General features: G+C 31.9%; 3 protein-coding genes across 4 annotated transcripts; 1 reads left to right on the top strand and 2 right to left on the bottom strand.

Moving 5' to 3' along the window:
* Window positions 1-3893: 3893 nt before the first annotated feature.
* On the bottom strand, window positions 3894-6740 carry LOC127240005 (thioredoxin-like protein AAED1, chloroplastic). Of its 2 annotated transcripts, none has more exons than XM_051258424.1 (9): window positions 6483-6740; window positions 6182-6326; window positions 6043-6088; window positions 5578-5637; window positions 5431-5467; window positions 4788-4867; window positions 4599-4690; window positions 4191-4251; window positions 3894-4077 (listed from the first exon to the last, which is right to left on the bottom strand). In XM_051258424.1, exons 1-9 carry the CDS (start codon window positions 6676-6678, stop codon window positions 4009-4011), a joined length of 786 nt encoding a protein of 261 aa, XP_051114381.1. In that variant the 5' UTR covers window positions 6679-6740; the 3' UTR covers window positions 3894-4008. The 2 variants fall into 2 exon arrangements, with proteins under 2 accessions (XP_051114381.1, XP_051114382.1); XM_051258425.1 differs by having other exon boundaries at window positions 6182-6323; window positions 6483-6739.
* A 772-nt stretch (window positions 6741-7512) lies between these two features.
* Window positions 7513-9915, top strand: LOC127239664 (adenylate kinase). Its single transcript, XM_051257913.1, has 4 exons — window positions 7513-7947; window positions 8245-8385; window positions 9093-9365; window positions 9463-9915. The coding sequence occupies exons 1-4, from the start codon at window positions 7528-7530 to the stop codon at window positions 9604-9606; spliced, it is 978 nt and encodes a 325-aa protein (XP_051113870.1). The 5' UTR covers window positions 7513-7527; the 3' UTR covers window positions 9607-9915.
* Window positions 9916-10219: 304 nt separating this feature from the next.
* On the bottom strand, window positions 10220-15714 carry LOC127239663 (uncharacterized). The gene is made up of 5 exons (XM_051257912.1): window positions 14812-15714; window positions 11684-11725; window positions 11459-11597; window positions 10990-11372; window positions 10220-10579 (listed from the first exon to the last, which is right to left on the bottom strand). The coding sequence occupies exons 1-5, from the start codon at window positions 15684-15686 to the stop codon at window positions 10330-10332; spliced, it is 1689 nt and encodes a 562-aa protein (XP_051113869.1). The 5' UTR covers window positions 15687-15714; the 3' UTR covers window positions 10220-10329.
* Window positions 15715-16004: the final 290 nt, after the last annotated feature.

The following is a 16004-nucleotide window of genomic DNA, read 5'->3' on the forward strand; positions in this document are numbered from 1 at the left end:
TCCGTTTTCTTTGGTCTTATTCAAATTTGATTCTCTTTCGGTCCTTTGTTCTTCAATTAACAAGGTAGGTTTGTTATTGATTTTGAGGCTCTATGTGGTTTATTGGTTGCCTATATATATATATATATATATTGAGACGATGGGTTTAAGGTCTCGTTTGGATTGACTTTTGGCATGAACTTTTGACTTCTCCTTGTAGAAAAAATATTTTCCATGTGTTTTGCAGTCTAAAAAAACAACCTTTGAAGTTTAAAAGTATTTTTTTTAAGAAGCACCTTGAGGGCAGCGGAAGCACATTTCATTAAAATTACATGTTTTATTCTTAATAATAATACTCTCTCTGTCCCAAAACTGGGTTATGTTTGGTACAAGATTTAAGAAATATTGATATTATATTGGTAGTTGGTAAAAAGTAGAATAAATGACTTTTTTTGTCCTTCTGAGTGTATTAATGTAAAAAGTAGTGACAATTGTGTAATAATAATGAAAAAGTAAGTGTAGTTTTATAGTAATATGATTATTTATGGAAATAAGACTATTATTTTAGAATGGACAAAAATGGTAGATAGAACTATTGTACTGGGACGGAGGGAGTAATAAATACAATAATATAATATAAAAATAATTAATTTATATATATACATATTATATTTTAATAAAAAAAAATCCAATTATTATTTTTAGTTTCTATGCTATACTTTAAATAAAATTTAAAATTATAATTAAGATATAAAATTTAAATAGGAGTATATAAAATTTTTAATTATACTAAAATTATTAATATAATTTATAACATTTTAAAATACAAATAATTTAATATTGGATTGTAAATTTTATTTTTAATTTATATAGTAATCCTTAAATTAAAATTTTAAAATATAAATAATTAAATTTTATAAGTATACTCCTTTAACAATCTATCTATTTTTTCTATTTTGGTCCACCCCATAACAAAGTATAGTAACTGTACTTTCTACTAACATTAAAAATACTCTTACAAATTACTCCCTCCGTCCCACATAATTTGTCCCTATTTTCTATTTTCGTCCGTCCCACATAATTTATCCATCATTGAACCCCGAGACCCGGACCCGATAAGGGATACACACAACTGATCCGATACGAATCCAATATCCGAATAATTGGACCAATCCCAAATAAATGGGTTGGATCTCAGGTCTGCCCATTGTCATCCCTACAAATTTCTAACCATCCAACATGTTAATTTTTATTTTTATATTGTTTATGTTTGGTATTTAATTAAATTGGTGAAAGAGAAATAAATTATTTGCATAGAATAAATACAAAATAATCTGAAAATTTATAATATATAGTATTATATTTTCCTTCCTATGTTGAAATACGGAAAATTCTTTCTTCTAAATCTTAAAAAAAATTTCTAATTCGGTTTGCGAAATCTATTATTTTGTTGATAATTCCTTCTATCCTGGGAGGCCATTAGTGGAGGGCCGAATTTGCTTTAAGGAAATCGTGTTCCACGCGAGGCTCGAATTTGATTTTGCATCTATTTGATTTTGTATTTTCGGATTTCGTTATATCTTATATTTCGCTAAAAACTATTTTCCAACAGTTTACTGATAAATACTGCTAGTATCTATTAAAATACATACTTCTATAGTTTTTAAATAACTGAAGTACATTATTGGTATTAAAAGATGTAAATTTAAGGTGTGTGCTTGTTTTGGGGTTTAATTTTTTGTTTGAGATTTGAGATTTTAATTGTAAAAGTTTTGAATATAAATAATTGTGTGATATGACATAAATATATATTGGTTTTATGTTTTGAATATAAAATCATTTTTAATATAATATAAAAAGTGAAAAATAAGTATTTGTTTTAATATTTTATATATATATAAAAAAATAATAATAATAATAGAGATTCGGTAACACATGGTGTTTTTGTTTTGTGAGATTTTTTTAAATGATTTTTTTTTTTTTTTGTAAGGAGTAGGAAATTGTGCATGAAATCAAATATAATGAATACGTGTAGTGTATTATTTTTTAAAATATATATATATGAAAAAAAATAATAATAATAATAGAAAGAATACAACGCTACTATTTTTCGGTATATAAATTGCATGAATATTGTGAAGACTAAAATGAATAATAATACTAAGTGCAATGCATAGTTGCCAAAAGGAAAAAATAAAAGTTTAAAGTAGCAAAAATTTTAGGGTTTGTTTCTTTAATATATATTTTTTTTTCAAAAAAATAATATATTACACACATTCTACTTTTATATTATATACACAATTTTTTATACTTTACATAAAATAAAATTCTTCACATCAAAATACGAAACAAACACACCCTTCTTCTTTACAATGCTATCTGACAATTCATTATGTTTCTTTGGATTATCAATCTCCGTTGCATATGAAATTATATAATATATATATATATTTGAAAATAGATTTTTTTTTAGATAAAAATTTTGAAAAAAAAAATACTAAAAAAAAATCTTAAATATTTATGAGAATTATTATTATATTTTTTAAAATGACAACCTTAAAAAAGTGTCTATATAAAGAAAGCTTGCTATCATTCATTTTGATTGAAATTTCTTAGGAATATGTTCTTAAATATTAATTAATTTCATCCATACATATATTAAATGGGAAGTCTATTGCGTAAATCTCCGGACGAATCTAATACTCTGCAAATTAAGTTCAACAAAGCAAGTCATACTAGACGAACTATGTATGACATGTGAATCTGAAAGCATCGGGATTTGAACCTCGTAAAATTTTATAAATGAACACACCTATGGTGTGTTTGTTTTGTAAGATTTTTTAATAGAAAATTTTTTTATATGAGACGTAGGGAATTGTGTATAAAATATAAATATAATGAATATATGTAGTGTACTCATATTTTTAAAAAAAATATGTGAAAAAAAATAATAGAAAGATTTTTCGGTATAGAAATTGCATGAATATTTGTGAGGACTAAAATGGTAATAATACTAAGTAGTGCAATACATAGTTGCCAAAAAGTAAAAAGAAAAAAGAAAATTTTAAAGTAGCAAAAAATTTTAAGATTGGTTTCTTTAATATTTTTTTTTTCAAAAAATTAATATATTACACAAATTTTATTTTTATTTTTTATACACAATTCTCAAATAAATTTCTCTACATTAAAACACAAAATAAACACACGCTTCGGCTTTACAATGCTATATGTCAAATTCACAAGTTTAAAATTTTAAAAATTAAACAAAAAAATTTAGTGTAAGAATTTTATAATCCCCTTGCAATAACCCGATGACCATATTGCAAACAAAATATAAAAAATACGAAAAATTTTATTTTAAAATAAAATAAAAATCACGATCAACCAAATGAAATAGAAAATCTATTACGATAATAAAAAATAAAAGATAAAAAAAATAAAAAAATCTTTTAAGAATGTGTGTAAACATGCTCCAATCACCACATTATTAATCGATGAAAATAAGAAAAATTAAGATCAAAATTACAAAATAAAAAATCTGTCACATATATTATATAAAATTGTGGTCGAACATTCCTTCAAAATTTTAACTTTATCAGATTGTTAACAAAACATCGATGTTTATCTTCGTTAAAGAATCAAAGAAAATATATTAATATGTATAAAAAGAATATGATTTATAAAAACAAAATCAAAAGTTTTAAAACGAACAATTTATAAAATTAAGAGTCAGCTATATATATACGAAACCCTAATATTATCCATAATTTGTTATTTATTATCTCGATAAATCAAATTTTGCTAGATTATTTGTTATTCTAACAAATTTTAACTAATTATCCAAACTTATTATTTTAAAAAAAAAAAATCCAAAATTATGAGAATGCACAAATTGATATCCCTTGTCAAAAATATATGATAATATATAATATATATATATATGATTATAAGTATTATTTATAAAAATATTAAATCAGTATATAAAAATAACAATACACAGAATGTTGCATGAAGAGACAACTACTTATCTCAGCTGCCTTGCAAACAACAGGCCTTCAAAATCTCATCTATGTTTGGATCATCTCCAGCTTCTTTGTCCTACACAAGGAAAACCAACGACAATAAGCCTCAAACATACGAATACAAGCCAGAATTTCCAAGTTAGCTACGCGCAAAGTAAGTTTCGCAGTGTAGTAAGAATCGAGATCAACCTTGTGGAGATAGGAGATGTTATTTTTACCCGGGCCAGCAACAATGATGCCTCCCTGCTGCCTGTGGGGGTAAAATGGTCAAATACTCGAGAGAAAAACGAGCCAATATATATGCATTTGAAGCCACGATTCAACAGTCGAATAAATGCATATACATTTGATTTATCAGATGGAATAGAGAAGATCAAAAGTAACAATAATCAAAAGACAGGTTGAAATGTTGTGGACAATTGCTATGAAACGTCGGTTCATGTATTGTATTTGTATTATTTTAACATAAATGATGTGTTATCTGTTGTCATATAATGTGCCCTTCATTCTTGATAAATTAAAAAATTCAGTACACCTTTTTGCTAAGTATAAGAAGACGGATAATATTTCACTTGAAACTCGAGTCGAGAAACATACCATCCACCTCTTGTCCTCGTATCCTTCTCGAAGGAGAGCGCCCAGTCTTGCCGATATCCTTCAACATATGCTTGTATTATTTTCAAACCTGCCTGAGATGCAGATATACAATGTTCAAAGTCAAGAAAAGTGTCCGAAGAAGCTATAAGAGCTCATGGATGTCGTACAAGATCTAGATCATTGTTTTACCCCAGGAGTAAATGTGGTGGAGACACCGGATACCAAGTTTAGTGCCTTATATGATGAATGGCTAGGGTCTGCATATACCTCTGTAATGGACAAAAAAGCACAACAAAAGGTTGTAATAAGATAGCCACGAAAGAAGAACTTGCACCATTTTGACAACATATGTGTGCAAGGTGCAACCATCACTAATCGACAAATTACACTAGATGTTGTTTTAAGTTTTATGTCGGGCAGCGCTAACAACCATTCCCTCTTTATGACTAATGCTATGGGGGGAGTGTATAAAAATTCACATGGTGTCCAAACTAAAATTTTACATGATATTTGCTTAAGACATTTTGAATAAAAAACATGAAGAGAAACTCCTAAATAAGTGTTTCTTTTGGTTGAGTTTGGAAAAAATTGGTTTGATTTTGATATAAAAATAATGTTTGATGAGATGTTTTGTGAGAGAAAAAAGTGTATTTTTTTTTTTAAAAAACACAAAATCCAAATAGTAAAGTTGGTTAAAGAAACAGATGGCCAAGTAACCATGCTCAACATGTACCTTGTCCGTCTTGAAGATCATTCTCAAGCCTAATTTACAGTTTCCACTTTCCATACTGAATATATAACAATATTTATAATATAAAATAAAAAAACTCACCCCCTTTGAACTTTGTTTGCTCAGAGAATTTTCTTGCCTGCCACAACAAGATAAACCACCACTCAAATGAAGAGTTTCAGCAAAAGGGAGGGACTATAAATACTTCAAATGAAAATGGCCATCAAACAAGAATTGCTTAGTCATTACCTGATCAATACTACCAGGGCCAATCAAAACAAGTGACACCCCAGCTGCATCCATCTTGTCCTATTAAATAAGCGAAACCCCTAAATCAGGACAAGATGGAGATTGCAACCCCAAATCACATAATCTTGAAACTTTTGCAAGATAATTAGAGCACTATGGTTGTAGCTAGCAAAACGCAACCAAGAGAGTGCTTTTTAACAAAAAAGAAGAATTAAGCACAGTAGCATAAGCATGGATTAAACACTGATACTATCATCAGAAGAAAGTTTAGAGTGACTTATATCTCTCATATGTGGATATGCCTATAACTAGTGACAGAGAAGTAGCAAAAAGATTAAGTTAATTTGCAGCAATAAACTAGGATCTGATGTGTTTGTATGGTTTTCATTCATCTTCTATGTTCTTCACATTTTCTTAACAATTCGCTCTTCGATAATCCAGAGAGATTTTCGTGTTGCAGTTTACCTTCACGGCTGCGAGGTAGTCTGCTCTTTTTCGACAGAGCACACATCTGAAGCAGCAAAAAAATGGAAGTAACAGTTATAACACTTGTTTATATACACAAGTATTGATGCACAGTGTTTCAAATTTGACTCAAATTCACCCGAAATGACGAGCAAATGCAACCACAGCTTTCCTTTCTTTCCATAGATCAGAAATCCGAACTTCATTCCCATTCAAGTCATACACTAGAACACTGTCCAGTGAGTCATAAGTACCCTCAACCATGGACGAAGTGTCAGCTCCTGCTTCTCAACGCAATTCGAAATTAAAAAGTATTACTCCCACTTTGAGAATCAATTTGATCAACTCATATGCAATAACGATCGATTAGAAAACGATAACCTCACAATTGAAACACAGGAAACTTACTGAAAAGAAAACATTTCCAATTTGACGCTTACCTGCGGAACCGGAGACTGCGTAGGCACTGACGAACCTCTTAGGGATTGAATCTTCAACAATCGATTTGGCACGGAGAGGATTGCATCTTCGAGGCACTATTGCGATGACGCCCGGTGATTGGACATGAATAGAAATTTTGTTAGCGGCGGCGCCACCGCCGGTGAATGGTGCGACTGGCGAGAGAGACGCTGCCATTGTAGTGGAAACTTCTGGAAGGGCGGTGGTCGTGGCGGATGCCTTAACCGTTGGAATGCTAGTGGAAAATCCGCGTCCACGTGGCAAGTATTTAATTTTATTTTCACGTTTTTTTTGTTTAATAAAATAAAACTGTATAAGAAGCAAGAGCACGCGGCTCTGTTTGGTTGAGGCTAAAATATCTGCTCACGGGCCATGTTGTGTTTGTTTTTTATCTCAATTTTTTAAAATTTTATTATTTAGATTATCTGTATTTTTAAAAAAATATATTTTTTTAATAAAATATTTTATTAAAAATTATTTTAATATTAAATCAAATTCAAAATTTTTTAAACTCAACCAAAAGAATTATACCCAATTTGTTTCTTCTCTCTTTTTTTAGACAAAAATAAAATAATTGTACTAAGGATATTATATTTTAATTTTATAATTATATTACATATTTAACATTATTAAAATATTATTACAATTATATAATTAATATTCCCTCGAATCATTTAAATTTATTCATTTTTTTTTAATTGTCCTAAAAATATTTTTACATTTTTCTATTAAATTTTGAATCGATCAAATAAGCACACATATATTTTTTTTAAGTAATTGTATTATCTATTTAACATTATAAATACCTTTACAACTTACAATATATTAATGTCATTAATTTTATATCACACGTACTAATAAATACTAATAAATATCACACGTATTAATAAAATTATTTTAGTTATTTCTATTTTATTTCTATTATATTTTAATACAATAATAATATTTTTAATACTAAGATGAAAAAGTAAATGAATATTAAATTTTGGACCGAAAGAGTATTAAAAATATATATACACATAAAATATGCGTAACGTTTTTCCAAACAAGGCCTTGGATCAATTGGGAATCTCGAGAAATATTCGCCCAATTCTTCTCTCAAAGCCTAGAAAACTACACGGCGTTGCTAACCCTAACTCTCTTTTGGCTCCGGAGTCAATGGCGGCCGCGATCCGTCTGATTAGATCAGTATCCTCGCCGTCCTCGGCGAGTGTTCTCGTCCGGAGGTCTGCATCGACGGCGGCCGGCGCCGAATTGAAGTCCCATTCGTGCCCTACCGGGATAGATCCCAAGGGCAGGAGTGTCCAGTGGGTATTTTTGGGAAGTCCTGGTGTAGGAAAAGGAACATACGCGAGTCGGCTGTCGACTCTATTGGGCGTTCCTCACATCGCCACCGGGGATCTGGTTCGTGAGGAGCTCGCGACGTCTAGTCCTCTGTCGAAGCAGGTATGTGCTGCCATCGATCGTTTGAACCTATCTTGCGTTTTTTATTTCTGGAATTGACACCAATTCCGGTAGTTTCGGATGAAATGATGTCTAAGAAATGAGATTATGAGATTCCCATGTATACTCTACCAGTTTGATTTAGATTATTTCAGCAGATCTTGAACATTCCTTAAGTTTAATGATGCGAGGGATGCATTCTAATCTCAAATTTTGATATTCAAGTCTTGTTATTTCACTATTTGATGATTTCGTGATTTTTCTTCTCTGTTTTAAACTTTGATGCTGTTGCTCTTGCAGCTTGCTGACATTGTAAACCAGGGTAAATTGGTGTCAGATGAGATAATCATAAATTTATTGTCAAAGAGGCTTGAGGTGGGAGAATCCAGAGGAGAATCTGGGTTTATACTCGACGGGTTCCCGCGCACAGTGAGACAAGCTGTAAGTAAAATTTCTATCCTGAAGCTATTGAAAAGATGGATGCTGTAAACGATTGAAATGAATAATTACATGTGCTTCTTGTGCCGATTGCTTTTGTGAGAAATTTTGGCTTTTAGTATTGCTGTATAATGATAATTAGGCAGTTATTCAAGTGTTTCCTTAGCTCGTTGATTTTCTGATGCTGTCGCTCTATGCGATCCATATATCATATGTTGCATTCTCTTTACTATAAGCTTCAGTAATATTCGGTTCATGTTGGTAAATATATGATCGAAATTTATGTTACTTAGTTCAGTGAACCGATTTGCAACGCTTATAGCATATGTTGCACTCTCTTCGCTATAAGCTTCTTTAATATTTGGTCCTTGTCGGTAAAGATATGGCTGAAAGTTATGTTAATTAGTTCAATGAAACGATTTGCTATCCTTATAGTGTATGTTGCATTTGCTTCACTATACGCTTCATTAATATCCGGTTCTTGTTGGTAAATATACGGTCGAAATTTATGTTACTTAGTTCAGTGAATCAATTGGCTTGTACAAATTATAAAGAGATGTTACAGTCACATCTGCTCGCGTGAAGAATTTATGTTTTGTTGTTTTTTTTCGAAGAATGCTCTTAAACAAATTGTTAACTTTTGCGCACATACAACACTAATTTTAATCTATTAGTGTTATTATTCAAATACATGGTTCATTTTCACACAGGAAATATTGGATGATGTGACAGACATTGATCTCGTGGTAAATCTCAAGCTCCCAGAAAAGGTACTAATAGAGAAATGCCTAGGAAGAAGACTTTGTGGCCAATGTGGTAAGAACTTCAATGTGGCCTCGATTAATGTCAAAGGCGAAAATGGGGAACCCGACATAAGCATGGCACCTCTCCTCCCTCCATCCAAGTGTGTTTCAAAGCTCATCACTCGTGCAGATGATACTGAAGCTATTGTAAAAGAACGGCTCCGTATATATAATGAAAAGGTACCATTCTATAGATAAGATACTTGTGTAAATCATTAGTTTTCTTCCAAGATTCGATTTCTTACACAATAATTGTGTTTTATTTGGACAACTGCAGAGTCAGCCCGTGGAGGGCTTCTATCGCAGCCAAGGGAAGTTGCTGGAATTTGATTTGCCGGGAGGCATACCAGAGTCGTGGCCGAAACTTCTAGAAGCCCTGAACCTTGATGAGAGCGAAGACAAACAGTCGGCCACTGCTTAATTTTCTTACAGTTGCTTCGCATGGTTTGTTCATGCTTAAAAGTTTTGCAGAAAGCGTAATCCTTTCCGTCTGTCTTTACAAGGCTTAAATAACATAAGAGTGGCGACCCGTGCGCCATTAAAACCTTGATACTCTTTTTTTTTTTTTTTTGGTTTTTTTAAAATATCTAAATTATTTGTGAGACTATAGTTGTTGTAACATTCTTACACCCAGCAAGGGAAGGGGTGTGATAATAATTCCTCGCCCCGATGCTTCCAGTATTGTTGTTCTTAACATTGTATTCGATGCTTATTATTATTATTATTATTATTTAAATTAATTTGCCGAGATTCTTGAGGTATGCTGTTAAATGTGATACTAATGATCTTGTGTTGAAGAATAGGTCGAGTAGGTCTTTGTGGAGCTATCGAAGAAAGGAGATATTTACAGGTACGAAACATCAAAGTATATACACCGTAAGTTGTGTTTTATTTTCTTCCTCGAAATACATTTATATAATGTGTAATTGTGTCCATTTCTACACCATCAGATAGATGATCTCTTGAGTATTGTTAAAAGTATTGTCAAGTGTATGTATTGTAATTTTTTATTAATATTTTTTAACGTTAAAATACTAAATTGGACACATTCTAAATCGAATCTAAAATGGAGTCCATTTTTATTCACAAACACATCAAATGTCTCTTTTTCATCAAACAACAGAAAGAATATTTTAAGCCTCTTTTAACCAACCCTGATCATGTTCCGGCCACGGCTGCGGCGCTCCATCGAACTCTGCAGCTGTTCTTTAGCATACTTCAAAGCATCGAGAACTTCTTTCACAGTTTTGTCGAGAACTTGGGGATCGATTCTTGTCTGCTCTTGCTGCTGCTCCGCCTTCACCGGAACTAAAGCCATTGAGTTATCCACTCCATCATCATCGTCGTCTTTGTCTTGCTCGATTGGTTCTTCCCTCCAAGATTTTACAGTGGTACTACATGAACATGAATCATGAATGAGCAAAATTACAAAACTAGTATATCTACTGCTAATTTTATTCGAAAACGCCTTCGTCCACCAAATTAAATTTATTTTCACTTACTTGTATTATATTTTATTTCTATGCTCACTTTAATAATAATGAAAATTTTAAAAGTACCATCAATTATATATATATATATTTTTAATAAAATATCCATTTCTTTTATTATTATTATTATTATTATTTTTTGTAATCTAAATTTATTTTTAAAAAACATACTATTTTTTCTACTTTTTATTTATCAAAAAAATAATTATTATTTTACCTATTTTTCTTAGAATCTCGGTGAAATGAGTATACAATTGGACTGAAAGAGTAATTAAATTAACTAGTTAATACGTAGTAGTAGTAGTAGTAGTTACCTTTGGTCATAATCCATGTTGGAGAAGTTGTTGCAAGAGGAGATCGATTTCTCCCAATAAGAAGAAGAAGAAAAAAAAGATCTCTCCTCAATCTCAACCTCAACCTCATCTTCAAATTTCTCATTCTTATTTGTCGAATTGAAATTGCCATTGACTATGGTCATGATGCTTTCTCCAACATCTTTGGTGCACAACGAAGAATCAGAAGAAGAAGAAGAAGATACAGAAACCTCAGATTTGTCGAACTCATCAGATATCAATGTTGTAGTTGTAGTAATACTAATATTCAGAGATTCCATCTTCTTCATCACACGCTTCAGCCTCCTCTCTGCTCTCCTCCTCCTCTTCTCCTCATCTTCTAGAAGCTTCTCCAGCTCCATCATCTTAATTCAATTCAATTAAATAATTACAAACAAATCAATCAATTAATAAATAAATTTCAAAAAACAATTAATTAATTAATTAATACTTTGTTCCCTAAAATGTGCGCCTCCTCTTTGGCGTGTTTGGAAGCCATTCTTTCTGCAAGCAATCTGCCCCTCAGACAATTCACTGTCCGTACATTCACACTCTCTGCTTCTCCTTCTCCCTCCATTTTCACCTTCTCACTGAAAATTACAATTTCAAAAAAAACCCTAAATGAGACCACAATACTCAGAGATGAATTATTTAATTTAAATAAATAAAAACTTACCCAAAGAGCGGTTTTGATTCTGCATTGTCTTCCATATATGTCCTGATCTTGACCAAACTCTAAATCGATCAAAAATAGCACTTCTTTGGGGAGATTTTATACTGTGTGAGGACTGATATGATAAAAAGTTATATATATAGGTATTATAAATAAATAAATAAAGATTGATTTTTTTATTTTTTGGGGCAGTGCCATTATTGAACTTAGCAATATCAGGAGGGGTCTGGTGATGTGTTTCTTGAGCACTCCCAGGACTCCAGCGCTGGGGGAGAATCTACACAGTTGATTAGTTTGGGGGACACAGTCTGGAGTCGAACTCCCTGGAGTTTCTAAAAGGTGTCTCCACCACACAACCAACCAATGAACCATTGATGAGACCACCTTAGCTTCTATGTTACCTTTAAATTTAAAGTTGCAATAATAACTGCTCTCTCTCTCTCTCTCCCCCTCTCTCTCTCTAACTAAACTGTTAACTTTAAGCTGATCAAAATGAGAATGCAAATAAGCTTTGATTCAAACGGAGAGAGAGAGACAGAGAAACAAGACAAAAAAGTATTTGCAGAGAGAGAGAATGGAGGGAGAGAGAGAGAGAAAGAGTCACATGGTGGCAAGATGTGGGGACCACCTCTGTGACTGGATCTATGGGAGGTGAGGTCTCTCGTGTTCACTTCACTTTTAACTTGTTGTCTTCTTCAATGGTGAAATTGCAGTAATACTACATAAATGGATAACAAAAATGTTATCTCGTTATATAAATATTTTTAGAATTATTTTGTAGCTACTATTTATTTTATTTTTTTTAAAAAAAAAAAATTAAAATTTTTATTTATACACATCCATATAATTTGCTTGTGTTCTATTCTCACTGCCATTTTCAGACAATCTTTTTATCATTTTTGGTTTGTAGTAAAATGAAGATGGAGATGGTTTTGGATCTGCTTTGGGAATGAAGGACGAATGATTCATCTACCTTTCAAATTGGGAAATAGCCCTACCCTACAAAAATATTGTTGTCTTCCCATAAAAATAATATTCACTCCGTCTCAAACATCGTGCAATATTTCTTTTTTGGTATGTCCCGAACATCCTGCAATATTTATAAATTAGATAATAATTAATTATACTTAATCTATATCTTCACACTTTATCACGTAACATCGCCCTAATAAAAAAAATAAAATATATATTTTTCTCTCAATTACATCATCTAATTACTCAATTATCTCATTTAATATTTCTCACATAAAATCCTGTGTCCAACTTAAATGTACCACCTTGTTTGGGACGGAGGGAGTATCATTTTTTATGTTTGTCCGTCTCAAAACAAGGGTACTATTTTCTTATTTAATAACTGTATTATCTACCTAACATAATAAATACTGTTACAACTTACAATATATTACACAAATGTCATCATTTTTATAACATATCATACTAATAGGAGCATTTTCGTTTTTTTACTACAAACTAATATAATACTAATATTAAAAAAGTTTTACGTGCAAAAAGCAAATGGTGCTTTTTTTACGGAACCGGGAGAGTATTTTTTTAAAATCAAAATATTTTTTTAAAAAAATTATACTCTTTTGCCCAAATAAAAGAGATTATTTGGAGTTTTATATTAAAAATTAGATACTTTTAAAGACGGATAAAAATGCTAAAAAAATATTTTGAATTGAGACGAATAAATTATTAATTTATTTTTTAAAATATCTTATTAAATATATTCATTTTATAAAATATCAAATCATATACAAACTCCTAATTAAATTCAAGATTTAGGTATGTCTGTTTGATTTTTTAATTTTTTTTAATCTATTTTTGTAGTGAACATTATAAGAAAAGAAATTCAAATAAACAAAGCACGCATCTTTTTTATTTTTGGGCAACAAAAGAAAAAGAAAAGGAAAACTTGGAGTGAAATCCAAATGATCATTCATTTCAATAGATTCACAAACACTACACAACATTGCAAATCATTACAGTGACCAAATTAATATTAAAATTTAATAAAATCCAGCAAAACCTCTCTAGCTCACTTTTGATGATTGCAGATTAATTATTACAAGAAGCGCGCATGAAAATCCCCAAACTCATCATCAAAGAATATTCATTAAATTAAGCAACTCTATTTAAATAAATAATAATAAACTTACTACCAAAATAAATATTCTGATAAGGAAGCTAATTATGGCCCAATCGATTAGCCCAGCCCAGCCCATTACTAAGTATTTTTGGGCCTACTTTAAACCTGACGATGGGTTTAGGGTCGTACTGGACTAAAGAATTTGACTTGATTATTATAATGTCCAATTCATATTTAGCTTTTTTCTTGTTCTCGTATACAGATTTAATTATTTAAAATTAAATTTAATTATCAAATTAGAATATACGAATTAATATTAATATTTTATAATTAAATTATCATATCATATTCAAGTTGAGGACCTATTAACTTTTATATATATATATATAATCGGATCGAAAATTTTAATCCAAATTCGATAATTTTGTATTGAATTCATGTTTAACTATGGTCTCGTGTCAATTTTTGTTAGGCCTGAATACAACATATTTTATTAATTTTTGAATTATATTTCATATATTAATTAGGACTAATTTATACTGCAATCATTCGATGATTAAATTATTTGTGTTAGACTTCAGACAAATGTGACGTGTCCAACAATCGAATGCCACGTAAGATAAGCGACCGACAAATCAGCATGTTAAAACAAAGACGTGAGCCTAAAAATGTCTAGTGATGGAATAATTTCATTTACGTCCATCTTGTGGTGTGCGTTTGGCTTTCGATGTAACATCCAAAATTTGAGGTGCGAATTCCTACAGCTAGTCCTAATCCAAAACCACACATCCAAACAGGCCCTAGACAACCGCCTTTGTTATCATCAGCCAGTTATGTCGCTGTTACTCATCAACGTTCAGTTTTCATTTCATTTAATTATATTAAAATTTAATTCCAATATATCCCTATCACGAAAACAATATTTATAACTAATTATAAAATTGTACCTCAAATTAAATTAAATACTAAATAGAATATATACCATTAATTTAAAATGATTTTCTAATTATTATTTTTTGCAAATTAATTAATTAATAATTACCGTACGGAGCAATGGTCTCGATGCGAGCTTCCTCCACCGTCGATCCTCGCGAGATCCTCCAACAACCGTTCGATCTCACGGCGGACGTCGTCGGTCGGGAGGCGGCGCCGGCAGTACGGACACGAGTCGCGCTTCTTCAGCCACCGCAGTATACACATCCAATGGAACAAATGGCGGCAGGGCAACTCACAAACCTCTCGCCGTTCGCTAATCTCCTCCGTACAAATCGCGCAAATTCCGCCGCCGGTCGCCGCCACGGACGGCAGCGCGACCACCGCCGCAGCTGAAGCCGGAACCTCCTTCCGTTCCACGCCACAACCGCCGCCGATTGCACTAACCAAACCCCAGCATCTTCCAATTGATTCAACGTACTGCACCAGAACGTCGCTGCTAGAAGTTCCGGCGAAATTCGAAATCCGCAGAATCGAATCCGAGACGTAACCGCTCAGAACCACGCGCCAACGCGCGAGCGGGGCGTCGAGCAGCAATCTCCGATCGTGTTGGTGGATTTCGCAGAGGAGGAGGAGGAGAAGCACCGCATCGAGGTCGCGGAGCTTCACGGCGGAGCACAGAGGTGCAATTCGATGACCTCCGACGACGTCGTTTACAGCGAATTGTTTGAGAAGCTCGATGCTGGATAAAAGGTATTTTGCGACAATGAGCGATTTGTGGTGCAGAGAGAGGGACTGGAGGCGGCGGAGAGTGAGCGAAAAGAGTACCGGCGATGAGAGGATGGCGGAGAGCCGGCGGAGGCGGCGGCGGGAGACGGCGGAGGCGGCGAGAGTGAATCGGCGGAGGAGAGGAGAGGTTAGGGTGGAGAGAGAGGACATGAGTATGTTATGTATGGAGTCGATGTGGTTTGCCATCATGCCCATGCTTCTATGCTTACTACTTACGTCTATATGTATTAAAAATAATAGTATTTTAAAAATATATATAAGTATGAGAATATTTTTAACCAATCATAATTATATTTTAATATAGAAAATTAAATTAAATTAAATTACTATTATTGTTATTGGATTTTTGAAAATAAAATTAAAAACAATATTTAATACAATATCTTGTAAATAAAAATAGATACCTGACAGTATAATTTTTATTTAAAAAAAAAATAATATAAAAAATTAGAAATACCTATATAAATAAAAATATAAGTTCCAGACAATAGAGAATAGACAACATGTGTGCAT

This window comes from Andrographis paniculata, unplaced genomic scaffold, assembly GCF_009805555.1.
Source record: "Andrographis paniculata isolate CXL003 unplaced genomic scaffold, ASM980555v1 Contig78END, whole genome shotgun sequence".
Lineage (NCBI taxonomy): Eukaryota > Viridiplantae > Streptophyta > Magnoliopsida > Lamiales > Acanthaceae > Andrographis > Andrographis paniculata.